Genomic DNA, 12,095 nt, shown 5'->3' with positions numbered 1-12,095 from the left:
GTGAGATCGAGCCCTATGGTGGTTTGCACTGGGCATGGAGCTTGCTTAGGATTCTCCCTCTCTTGGGATGCATGGGTGGCTTAGTGAGTTAAGTGTCTGCCTTCAGGTCAGGTCACGATCCCGGGGTCCTGGGATTGATTCCCACATCCGGCTCCCTGTTCAGCGGGGAGTCTGCTTCTCCCTCTGCCTCTGCCCCCTGGCTTGTGCTCTCTGTCACTCATTCTCTCAGAGAAATAAAATATTTAATAAACAAAAAAAAAAAAAAAAAAAAAAGATTCTCTCTCTCCCTCTTTCCCCCCAGTTCACATGTGTGGTTTTTCTCTCAAAACAACAACACACACATGGTCTCCTAAAAAGCAGGATATTAGGATTGGCCTAAAAATAAAAACTAATAGCATTCGATAAAGGACCACTAGGTTTAATAATTAAACTTAACATTTGTAAGGTACATATTATAAATGAATTCTATGAAACATTCCACTTTGAGATAAATTCAGCCAAACCCAATTAATACAGGCTTATAAAACAACCTGCCCAGTCAAAAGCAGCAGTGAAGGGGGTAAAACCTTCACACCAAGTTCTTGGATTTTCAGTCACCTGATTTATTTATTTATTTATTTATTTTTAAAGATTTTATTTATTCATGAGAGACACAGAGAGGGAGAGTTAGAGACACAGGCAGAGGGAGAAGCAGGCTCCATGCAGGGAGCCGGATGTGGGACTCAATCCTGGGACTCCAGGATCACATCCTGGGCTGAAGGCAGATGCTCAACCACTGAGCCACCTAGGCGTTCCTCAGTCACCTGATTTAAAAATGACTATGTAACTGTTTATTCACACCCATTGTAACAGAGCTCTGGAGTTTATCAAGTTTACTTCTTTGCTCAATATGTCAACTATACCAAGATCAATGGACTGCAAGGCCCCCTACAAGTGCTTCCCCCAAATATAAAAAAAGGGCAATAAACCCTGTTAACTTTTTTTTTTAGATTTTATTTATTTATTCATGAGAGACACACAGAGAGAGGCAGAGACGCAAGCAGAGGGAGAAGCAGGCTCCATGCAGGGAGCCGGATGTGGGACTCGATCCTGGGTCTCCAGGATCACACCCTGGGCTGAAGGCGGCGCTAAACTGCTGAGTCACCTAAACTGCTGGGCCACTGGGGCTGCCCCCCTGTTACCTTTCATTAATTTTTTTTTTTAATTTATTTATGATAGTCACAGAGAGAGAGAGAGGCAGAGACACAGGCAGAGGGAGAAGCAGGCTCCATGCACCGGGAGCCCGATGTGGGATTCGATCCCGGGTCTCCAGGATCGCGCCCTAGGCCAAAGGCAGGCGCCAAACCGCTGCGCCACCCAGGGATCCCCGCCTGTTACCTTTCAATTGTTACTTTGTTCCTTCTTTAATACAGGCAGTAAAATGAAAATACTTTCTAAATACCTGTAATTTTGCATTTACATTTTGACTGGGCTCTAGCAGAATTAGTTTAAAAAAGTTTTTTTTAAAAAGATTTATTTATTTGAGACAGAGAGAGAGAGAGAGAGAAAGAGAGAACACGAGAACACAAGCAGGGCGAGCGGCAGGCAGAGGGAGAAACAGAAAACTGCTGAGCAGGAAGCCTGATGCGACTCTATCCCAGAACCCCGGATTACGACCTGAACTGAAGGCAGATGCTTAACTGACTGAGCCACCCAGGTGCCCTGCAAAATTAGTTTTACCTGAGATAATACACAATAATTATCTCATGAATGGTTAATATACCAGGCACTGCACTAAAGTATATCATATGCAGTCTCATGTTAATCTCACAACTGTGAACAATATTAGACTCATCTTATAGGTGAGAAAGGTGAGACTGGGGAGACATTCCGTAACTTTCAAGTGGCAGACCCAGAATTATAACCCAGGTCTGAAAACAAAAAACAAAACAAAACAAAACAAAACAAAACAAAACAAAAAACAATCCAGGTATGCCAGACTCCAAAGTTTGTGCATGGTCTTTACTTCCATGCTTCTTATACTCCACCACCTCTCCACTGAAGACTGTTACTACTATAGAGGGGGCAGGAGGGGCCAGACTGCAATAGCAAGCCTCAAAATAATTTATAAAAATGTACTAATTAGGGTGGCTCAGTGGTTGAGCGTCTGCCTTCGGCTCAGGGTGTGATCCCAGAGTATTGGGATTGAGTCCCACATCAGGCTCCCTGCATGGAGCCTGCTTCTCTCTCTGCCTATGTCTCTGCCTTTCTCTGTGTCCCTCATGAATAAATAAATAAAATCTTTAAAATAAATGTACTAATTATAATATGGAGGTAGAGCAGAAGTGGGATGAGGGAAAAAATAAGAGCAGGTGTCTTTTTGGTTTGACTTGTTAAGTTTTCAATATCCTTTAAATATCTTAAGAGTAAAGGGCATAAACCTGTAAGGCAAATAATATATTCACTGCATATAAAATTCCTGTATTAAAAATTTCAATACCATAAATTATGATGGAAGAGAATGTACATAAATAAAAAATTTGCTCAATATATAGAAATGAATAGAAAGCCATACTTACAATAGCCTTTTGAGCAGAAACCATGCCAAGAGACAGAGAGGACATATTAGTATGAAGCAAACACAGCAGCCAATAGAAGGAACGATTTAGTAATTCATGAACAGAGGTAAAAGTTATACATTTTTTTAAAAAAATGTACATTTTTCTTTCTTCTATGGTCTCCTCATCCTGTCTTGTTCTCTTGAGTTTTATACACTGTGGCTAGCTCAAATTATCCATATGACTGGATATAACAATGCTTTTTCTGTTTCCATGCTAAAGATAAATGACATAAAAATAATAATAAAAATGTGTAAACCATCCTACTCTCTGACTTAGGGTCACCTGAAAGGACTATGCTTTTGGTAACAGAAATAGGCAGAAATTATGCCGTTCTTCAGAGAGGATCAGTTCCATCTGGTTGGTTGTCCTACGTACTACATATTCCTGAGATGCAGCACTATAGGTTAGTGAAAGAGAAGACAAAAACATCAAACATTTGCTGGGGGAAAGAACCACACCATTTATTTCTTCTCACCATTTTGAGGTATATCACAATAAAGGAAGTTCCTATCTGAATCTTTTCTATATATATATAAAAGAACTCTAAGGAGATATATCTAAGAATTTAGAGCAACACATTTCTTTAGCATCTGGGCAGTTAAATAAACTAACTTATGCAAAGGGTACTTTCAGGGCTAGCATTTCACTTCTGAAGTATATATTCTCTTTAATGACACACAGCATATTTAATTAGATTTCATTACCACCACAGTGATACCTAAATCAGGTATGCAAAATTACTTTTTAACAGAATAAACTCCTTCTGTACGTTCTGCTACAAGTAAGTGAATCAAGTATGTATAATAGCTATGACTGTAACACTAAGGTAGAGCTGATATGACTTCTTCGGTCATTCCTACGGACCACATGCCCTTCCCCTCTCTCCCATAACAAATCAACAAAAAGTCTCCTCAAAGTTTTGTAAACAAAGTTTATATTTACCTTAGTTTAAGGGATCTAGTGATTTTACTGAAGAAATCACTTTGGTTCATCTCTAATATCCTCTTACTTAGACTGAGATTTTAATACACTAATGTTGTTTTGCTTCACCTCTTTCTGGTTGAGCATTCTGGATTAAAAACATGTTTAAAAGTAAACCATGATATTTCAAACTAGTTCCATTTTAATAAGGGAATTAAGGTAGTTTAGATGTTGGTGACAATTTTAGGAACTAGGAATCAATTTGGGATCTAAGAAGGACTACCAACACACTAATTGAAGAACAAACTAAAGTCAGTGATCTTAGGAAGAGCATACTGCTAATAGAAGATAGATGTATATTTATGAAACTTATAAAATTAGGTCAATGATGAGCTTTTTTATCTAATATTCACAGGTTTTGAGTAATAGACTGGTCCCTTCATTGGTTCCTTTTGTTTTCATACGCTCCTACATTAACAAGGCTGGATAGAAATGATATATCTATGGTTCTGACAATTCTCCAAAAAGACTATCAGTGAAAGCAACTATGTAGATTTATACTCAAAAGCCAGAGTTTATAGAAAATTACACCAGCAATAATTAAACAAGAGCCAACTGTCTGAAGCAAAGATTGATCACTAAAATTAAGGCTTTCTTTCCTCCTCTTTACACTATTTTTGAACACTCTACAGTTGTAGTTCCACCGTATACTGCTTATTGAATGTAAAGGATTTGCAAAATTTAATTGACACTTCATTAGATACTCAGACTATGTGCTTCATAAGCACTGTGATAATTTAGACAGTGAGTATGAAAACATGAAAGTCCATCTAGTTCTTCTGGTTCAACACATTTAGTACATTCTAACGTGAGCATGCCAGTCAAGCAGGCAAGGCTATGACAGATATGCAAAGTATAAGGGAATATTAAAAAAGCTCACTGAACTTATATTTGAGTGGGGCAGGGCTGAGGATAGTAAGAAGGATTCAGAAATTCTGAGATGGTTATTTTTAGGGATAGCATTATATTTAAAAATATAAATTACACATAAAAAATTTCTACTTGAACATGCTAATTTCTACTAGCATTTTGCTGTTGTTGACCTGAAGGAAAAACCCTATATTCTGAATACTGAGATGAGTCCATTTATAACACAAAGCCTTGGGGAGCCTGAGTGGCTCAGTCAGAAGACCATGTGACTCTTGATCTCAGGGTCATGAGTTTGAGGCCCACAGTGGGTGTAGAGGTTAATGTATGTAAAAACTTAAAAAAAAAAAAAAAAAGTAGCTTCCCTACTTTCTAAGGCAAACAAATGAAAACCACCACCAATTAATTCCTTAGTTATTAACTACAAATAAACTTCTAATTCCTAGCCGAGTGATTCCAAAACAGACAATGAAGTACTGTCTGGTCTTTTTCATAAGGAATGTTAGTAAAAAGAAAATATTGCTTCTTTTCTATTACCAATGTAATTATAAATTATTTTGATAGAGACAATTAAAAAATAACATTGTGAAACTGTTGCACCATAGTTGGCACACGTTAAAACTTACATCTTCTGCTTTTGAGCCTTGATCTTGTAAAGACTTTTGCAATTCTTCAACTTGTGACTGTACTTCCAGAAGTCTTTGATTTACCAGCCTAGAAATCAAATGAATAATAATTTTCCAAATCCAGACTTAATTATACCTTCTCCCTAGGTCGTCATATTGGTTAGAGAGAGAGCATAACTCGCAAAACAAACCCTCATGTTAAGATAAATAGTAGAGCTCACTGTTCTGGTTGGTTATATTTTGTTTACTTAAAATTTCTATGATGATTTCAAATATGGTAGTTTAGTGGACATATTTTGTTGCACAAGTATACTTGTTTACACATATCGAATTATTTGAAGCTCACTTCAATACATTTTTATTCAAGCTATGTATCAGGCACTATGCTCAGCCCTATGTTAAAAGATCCCTGGGCAGCCCCGGTGGCGCAGCGGTTTAGCGCCGCCTGCAGCCTGGGGCGTGGTCCTGGAGACCCGGGATCGAGTCCCACATCAGGTTCTCTGTGTGGTGCCTGCTTCTCCCTCTGCCTGTGTCTCTGCCTCTCTCTCTCATTCTCTCTCTCTCTCTCTGTCTCTATGAATAAATAAAATAAAATCTTAAAAAAAAAAAAAAGATCCCTGTACTCAAGGAATTTAGTGAGGAAGCCAAATATTAAAATACAAGATAAATACTTCCACATAGTACATAGAGGTCCCAAAAAGGACTAATGACTGCTTGAAGCAGCAAGAACCTTACCTAATTGTGTGGAGGAGTTAGGCTTGACTGAACTGAGACCAGAATAAGAAATAAAAATACTTAAGTGATTAAGGGTGGAAAGCGGATTTAAGACAGAATTCACCATGTCCAAAGCCCACAAAAAAATAAGAGGGTATAAATGAGGTCAAGAATGGCATATCTAGAGCCTACTTAAAAAAAGATTTTTTTAAAAAAGATTTTATTCATTTATTTGACAGAAAGCACAAGCAGGGGGAACAGAGGAGGGAGAGAGAGAAGCAGGCTTCCTGCAGATCAAGGAGCCTAATGTGGAGCTGGATCCCCAGAACCTGCGATCATGACCTGAGTCGAAGGCAGATGCTCAACTGCTGAGCCACCCAGGTATCCCAAGAAAGATAAAGTCTTAAATGCTCACGTTAGATTGGCCATTTAAGAGATGACTGGTTATTTTAATAGGAAACACGTCAGTGAAGCCTGACCATCTTGAATTAATGACAAAACAGGACAATGAGTACTTAGGATGGAAACAGCCAGAAAATTCAATAAGCCATTATTTTTTTACTAAATAAACTAAGAAATTCTTACTATAAATGTTCCAAGTTCTGTAATTAGTGAAAATCACACTAAAAATTCAATCAAATCTATAGTAATAACTGATATTTCTCACATTGAGGAATTTGGGTGTTTTTTAAATAGTGAAGGAAATATCTGAAAACCTATATTCTATATGGGGAGATACACAAATACATTACTAGTGACACTGTAGCTTTGTTCAATTTTTTCAGAAAGTAATATGGAAATATATTTCAAGCTATTAGAGTAGTTCAACTTAGCCACTTTTGAAATTATTTAGTCAACAAATATTGTAAACCTATTAGGCCTTGGTAATTACCATAAAAGATAACAAAATATAAATATATAATAATAAAAATATAAAATATAGTAAGTCCATATCAAGATGTTCCTTGTAAGTATCTAAAAACAACTCCAATGTCCAGTAATGGCAAATAGACAAATGAACAAAGCAATATAACTGTTAAAGCGTGAAGTATACATAAATACACAAGTGAAGCTATTGGTGAGCTTGGCTCTGGTAGAGCCCTGACTGCAATAGGAAGCAGTGCCCCAACCCTTAAAGATAGCATGACCAACAGCAGTGTAGATACAGTATAGAACCAGCTTGAAAAATGCCAAGGGCAGACTCAAGGGACACTGATTTGCTCCTCTTGGAATGTGTCCCAAAAAGGCACAGACCCTTCCAGGAATAAGGGAACTGGCAAGTACCATTTCTCTTCGCTTGTCTTCCAGCACAAACACATAGCCACCACTCCTATTTAACTTCCTTGCACCAAGCACTGCCTCATGTTTCCACCCCTCACAGTCACGCTCCTCTTAGTCCTAGTGCTGCAGGCCCCCTCCCGCAGAAGACTGGCACAAGCCCTGCTAACACCACATCTCCTAACCTGTGTGTTTTGTGGGACCTCTGGTCTCACTTGTGAGGCAGATCTCATTTCACAAGCACACCACTACACCCCTTGTTAAAACACTCCCCATCCCTGCTGGGGACCAAACACTGCCCACAAATAGGCAAAGAGAATATCTATAGACAATGGGAATGAAGGAAAAAGAGGTCAAAACTCAACAGCAGAGCACACATGTAGGAGAAACTCCAAGAAGTGCCAGGCCCTGGGGAACAGGGGATACTGCAATACAGGACATCTTCTTCATAAGGCTATTATCATTATGAGCAAGAGAAGTAGCTGACTTTCCTACCAGAAATAGACACAGAAAATAAGGCAAAATGAGGAGACACAGAGATATTTGCCAAATACAAGAACAGGACCAAACCACAGCAAGAAACCAAAGCAAGAGAGACATATGTAATAATATGCCTGACAAGGAATATAACATAATGACAATAAGGAAACTCAATGAATTTGAGAAAAGAATGGAGGACATCATTGAGACCCTTACACAGCATTAAAAAGGAACCAATCAGAAATGAAGTATACAATAAATGAAATTAAAAATACACTTGATGTAATAGGAGGCTAGATGAAGTAGAGGAATGAATTAATGACCTGAAAGAGCAATGGGAAGTAACCAAGTTAAGCAAAGGAGAAGAAAGAAAATTAAGCAAATTGATAGTAGTCTTAGAAAACTCAGCAACTCCATCAAACATAATAACATCTGCATTATAGGGATCTCAGAAGAAGAAGAGAGAGCTGAGGGAGCAGAAAACTCATCTGAAGAAATAACAGCTGAAAACTTGCCCAGTCTGGGGGAGGAAACAGATATCAAGATCCAGGCGGCACAGAGATCCCGCCAAAAATCCAACCCAGAAAGATCCATACAAACACATATAATACGATGGGAAGAGTTAGGGATAAAGAAAAAAAAAAATTAAAAGCAGCGAGAAAAGAACAGTTACATACAACGGAAACCCCATAAGGCTATCAGCAGATTTTTCAGCAGAAACCTCGCAGGACATAAGGAGTGGCATAATATACTCAAAGTGTTGAAAGGGAAAAAATCTCTAGCCAAGAATATACTCTATCCAGCAGGACTGTCATTCAGAACAAAAGGAGAGATAAAGAGTTTCTCAGACAAACAAAAGCTAAAGGAATTCATGACCACTAAACCAACCCTACAAGAAATATAAGAATACAAGAAATACAAGAACAAATACAAGTCCCCAGAAAGGGGACTCTGAGTGGAAAGGAAAGGCCATAAGGGAGCATGAAAAGTAAAATACACAAAAGTAGTAAAAATAAATATTTCTGTAAAAATCAGTCAAAGGATTCATAAAAGGAAAGGATGTAAAATATGACACCATATGCCTAAAAGATAGGGTGGGGGGGAAGAAAATGGGTTTAAACTTAATATAAACTGCTATATGCAGAAGATATTATATACAAACCTAATGATAACCACAAATCAAAAATCAGTAATAGGTATGCAAAGAATAAAGAGAAAAGAATCCAAATATATCACTAACGAAGCCAACAAACCATGTAATAGAACAAAGGAAGAAAAGATCACAGAAAAACTATAGAACAGCCACAAAACAAGTAACAAAATAGCAATAAATACACATGTATCAATAATTACATTGGTATAAATGGACTAAATGCTCCAATCAAAACAGGGTGACAGAGTAGATAGAAAAACAAGACCCATCTGGGGTGCCTGGGTGGCTCAGTGGTTGAGTGTCTGCTTTTGGCTCAGGTTGTGATCCTGGGGTCCTGGGATCGAGTCCTGCATCAGCCTCCCTACAGGGAGCCTGCTTCTCCCTCTGCCTAAGTCTCTGCCTCTCTTTCTGTGTCTCTCATGAATAAATAAAATCTTTTTATTTTTATTTTTTTATTTATGATAGTCACAGAGCGAGAAAGAGAGAGAGGCAGAGACATAGGCAGAGGGAGAAGCAGGCTCCATGCACCGGGAGCCCGATGTGGGATTCGATCCCGGGTCTCCAGGATCGCGCCCTGGGCCAAAGGCAGGTGCCAAACCGCTGCGCCACCCAGGGATCCCATGAATAAATAAAATCTTAAAAAAAAAAAAAAGGGGGGGACCCATCTAGATGCTGTCTACAGAAGACTCATTTCAGACCTAAAGTCACATGCACATTGAAAGTGAGGGGATGGAGAAACATTGATCATGCAAATGGATGTCAAAAGAAAGTCAGAGTAGCTAACTTATAATGGAAAAGGTAGCTTTAAAACAAAGACTGTGGGAGTGCCTAGGTGGCTCAGTCAACTGGGCATCTGTCTTTGGCTCAAGTCATGGTCTTAGTGTTCTGGGACGAAGCTCTGTGCTGGGCTCCCTGCTTAGTGGGGCGGATGCTTCTCCCTCTCCCTTACTTGTGCTTTCTCTCTCTTTCAAATAAATAAAATCTTTAAACAATAACAACAAAAACAAAGATTGTAACAAGAGATAAGGACACTATTTAATAATAAAGGAGACAATCCAACAAGAGGATATAACAATTTAAAAAATTTATGCACCCAACATGGGAGCATCCAAATACATAAAACATTTAATAACAAACATAAAGGAACTAATCTCTAGTAATACAATAACAGTAGGGGACTTTAACACCCACTTACATTAATGGATAGATCACCCAAACAGAAAATCAAGAAGGGAAGAGTGGCATGAATGACATCCTAATAAAAAATCAAGAAGGCTCCAACCACAGGATGATAGTCTCCTCTAGGAGGCAAGGAAGAAGGAAGGAGGAAGGAGAGAGGAGAAGGAGCTTTAGGAATGGAAACCATAGGGGCTACCAACTGTTTCTGAAGTGTGTTTTCCTTAAAAATATCTGAATCCGAAATGGCAAAATTTTAATTTATGTGAACCCTGGGTGCCTGGTGCATAAGCATATTCCATTATTCATTCTACTTTTTCGTGTGTTTGGCAAACATCTTAATAAAACATTAGAAAATTAAAAAAAAAAAATCAAGAAGGAAAGTGTGGCTGAATGACAGAACATTCCATCCAAAACAGCAGAATACACATTCTTTTCTAGTGCATATGAAATATTCTCCAGAACAGATCACGTACTAGGCCAGAAAACAGGTCCCTCAACAAATTAAAAAAATCAGTCATACCACAAATCTTTTCTGACCACAATGCTACGAAACTAGAAATCAACCACAAGAAAAAATCTGGAAAGAGCATACATACGTAAGGGTTAAATATCATGTTACTAAACAACGAATGGGCCAAACAAGAAATCAAAATTACATGGAAACAAATGAAAATGAAAACACAATGGTCCCAAATCCTTGGGATGCAGCAAAAGTGGTTCTATGAACAAGTTTATACTAATATAGGTCTATGTCAAGAAGAAAAATCTCAAATAACCTCACTTTTCACATAAGAGAAAAAGAAGAACAAAACCCAAACCCAGGAAATGGAATGAAATAAAAAAGATCAGAGCAGCTTTAAATGATATACAAACTAAAAAAACCATTAGAACAGATCAATGAAACCAAGAGTTTTTTTTTTTTTAAGATTTTATTTATTCTTTTGAGAGGTAGAGGAGAGCATGCATGCACGTGCATGAGCAGGGGAAGGGGCTGAGGGAGCAGCAGACTTCCCACTGAGCAGGGAGCCAGATGTGAGGCTCCATCCCAGGACCCTGAGATCATGACCTGAGCTGAAGGCAGACGCCTAACTGACTGAGCCGGCCAGGTTTCTGTTTATTGCAGCATTATTTACAAGAGCCAAACTATGGAAATAGCCAAATGCCCACTGATAGCTGAATGGATGAAAAGTTGGTATATATAAAATGGAATAACTGTCATAAAAAAGAATGACACCTTGCCATTTGCAATGACATGGATAGAAAGAATAATGTTAAGTGAAATAGAGAAAGACGAATACTATATGATTTCATTCATACGTGGAATTTAAGAAACAAAACAAATGAGCAAAGAAAAAAGAGACAAACCAAAAAAACAGACTTTTAACTATAAAGAACACACTGATGGTTATCAGAAGGAGAATGGATGTGGGAATGCAGGAAAGAAAGGATTGGGATTAAAGTGTACACTGATCATGATGAAAACATAAAGTAAGATAAAATGAGTAAAAAGAACAAACACAATACTAAGTTGTAAACAGCTGTAAATGTCATCAGGATTTAGGAGGTAATCTGTCATCTACAACATGAGTGCTGTGTCAATGACAAGTAGTTGTTTTGTTTCTGATGAGAGAAGACTGATAGCTGTAAGGCCTGTGAGAAACAATGCAAAGCATTATAAAGGAAGTTGTGGGTGTCAATTTACTGGAAAAAAATTAGGGTACAGAGAAGGGCTTCCTGTACGATGGCTACAATAGAGCCCAGAGGCAAAGGATGATGGAGGTCAACAGGGTGTTCTCAGTGTGGGACCGCATGATTGCCAGCTGATTTCTGCAATTCCCTTTCTCCTCTTTTCATTTAAAACTTCTTCTAAGTATTTTTTAAAAGTACTCATTTTCTATGCTCTTACAACTGATATAAAACTATTTTCCTTTAATTTATACTTAATTATGCTCTACTAATCATCCTGGTATTTATACTGCTTGCTGATTCTACCTCAGCAGCTTTAAAACTTAAGGTGCCAAGAAGGGCAGGACATGTAAAATTGTCCTAACAGTACTGACTCACAAGAATGACTCATATCTGGGAAATGCCAAATCAATAAGACATAATAAAGAATCTGTAATATCAGGCAAACTATGAAACCATTAATAAAAATGTCAAATCCCTCAAAAATAACAGTGTATCACAGCATAAGGAAAGGAAAAGACATATGTTTGG

General features: G+C 38.0%; 1 protein-coding gene across 2 annotated transcripts in view; it reads right to left on the bottom strand.

Annotated features, from left to right (window-relative positions):
• Window positions 1-12,095, bottom strand: part of HOOK3 (hook microtubule tethering protein 3) — a 110,254-nt gene that overhangs the window by 20,929 nt on the left and 77,230 nt on the right. For both annotated transcript variants that reach the window (XM_077849386.1, XM_077849387.1), the window contains exon 16: window positions 5,075-5,162. In XM_077849386.1, coding sequence (XP_077705512.1) covers window positions 5,075-5,162 — 88 coding nt within the window. The remainder of the gene's footprint in view (window positions 1-5,074; window positions 5,163-12,095) is intronic.

This window comes from Canis aureus, chromosome 15 (assembly GCF_053574225.1).
Source record: "Canis aureus isolate CA01 chromosome 15, VMU_Caureus_v.1.0, whole genome shotgun sequence".
In the NCBI taxonomy this organism is placed as follows: domain Eukaryota; kingdom Metazoa; phylum Chordata; class Mammalia; order Carnivora; family Canidae; genus Canis; species Canis aureus.
This window is presented reverse-complemented; position numbering and strand designations above follow the sequence as displayed.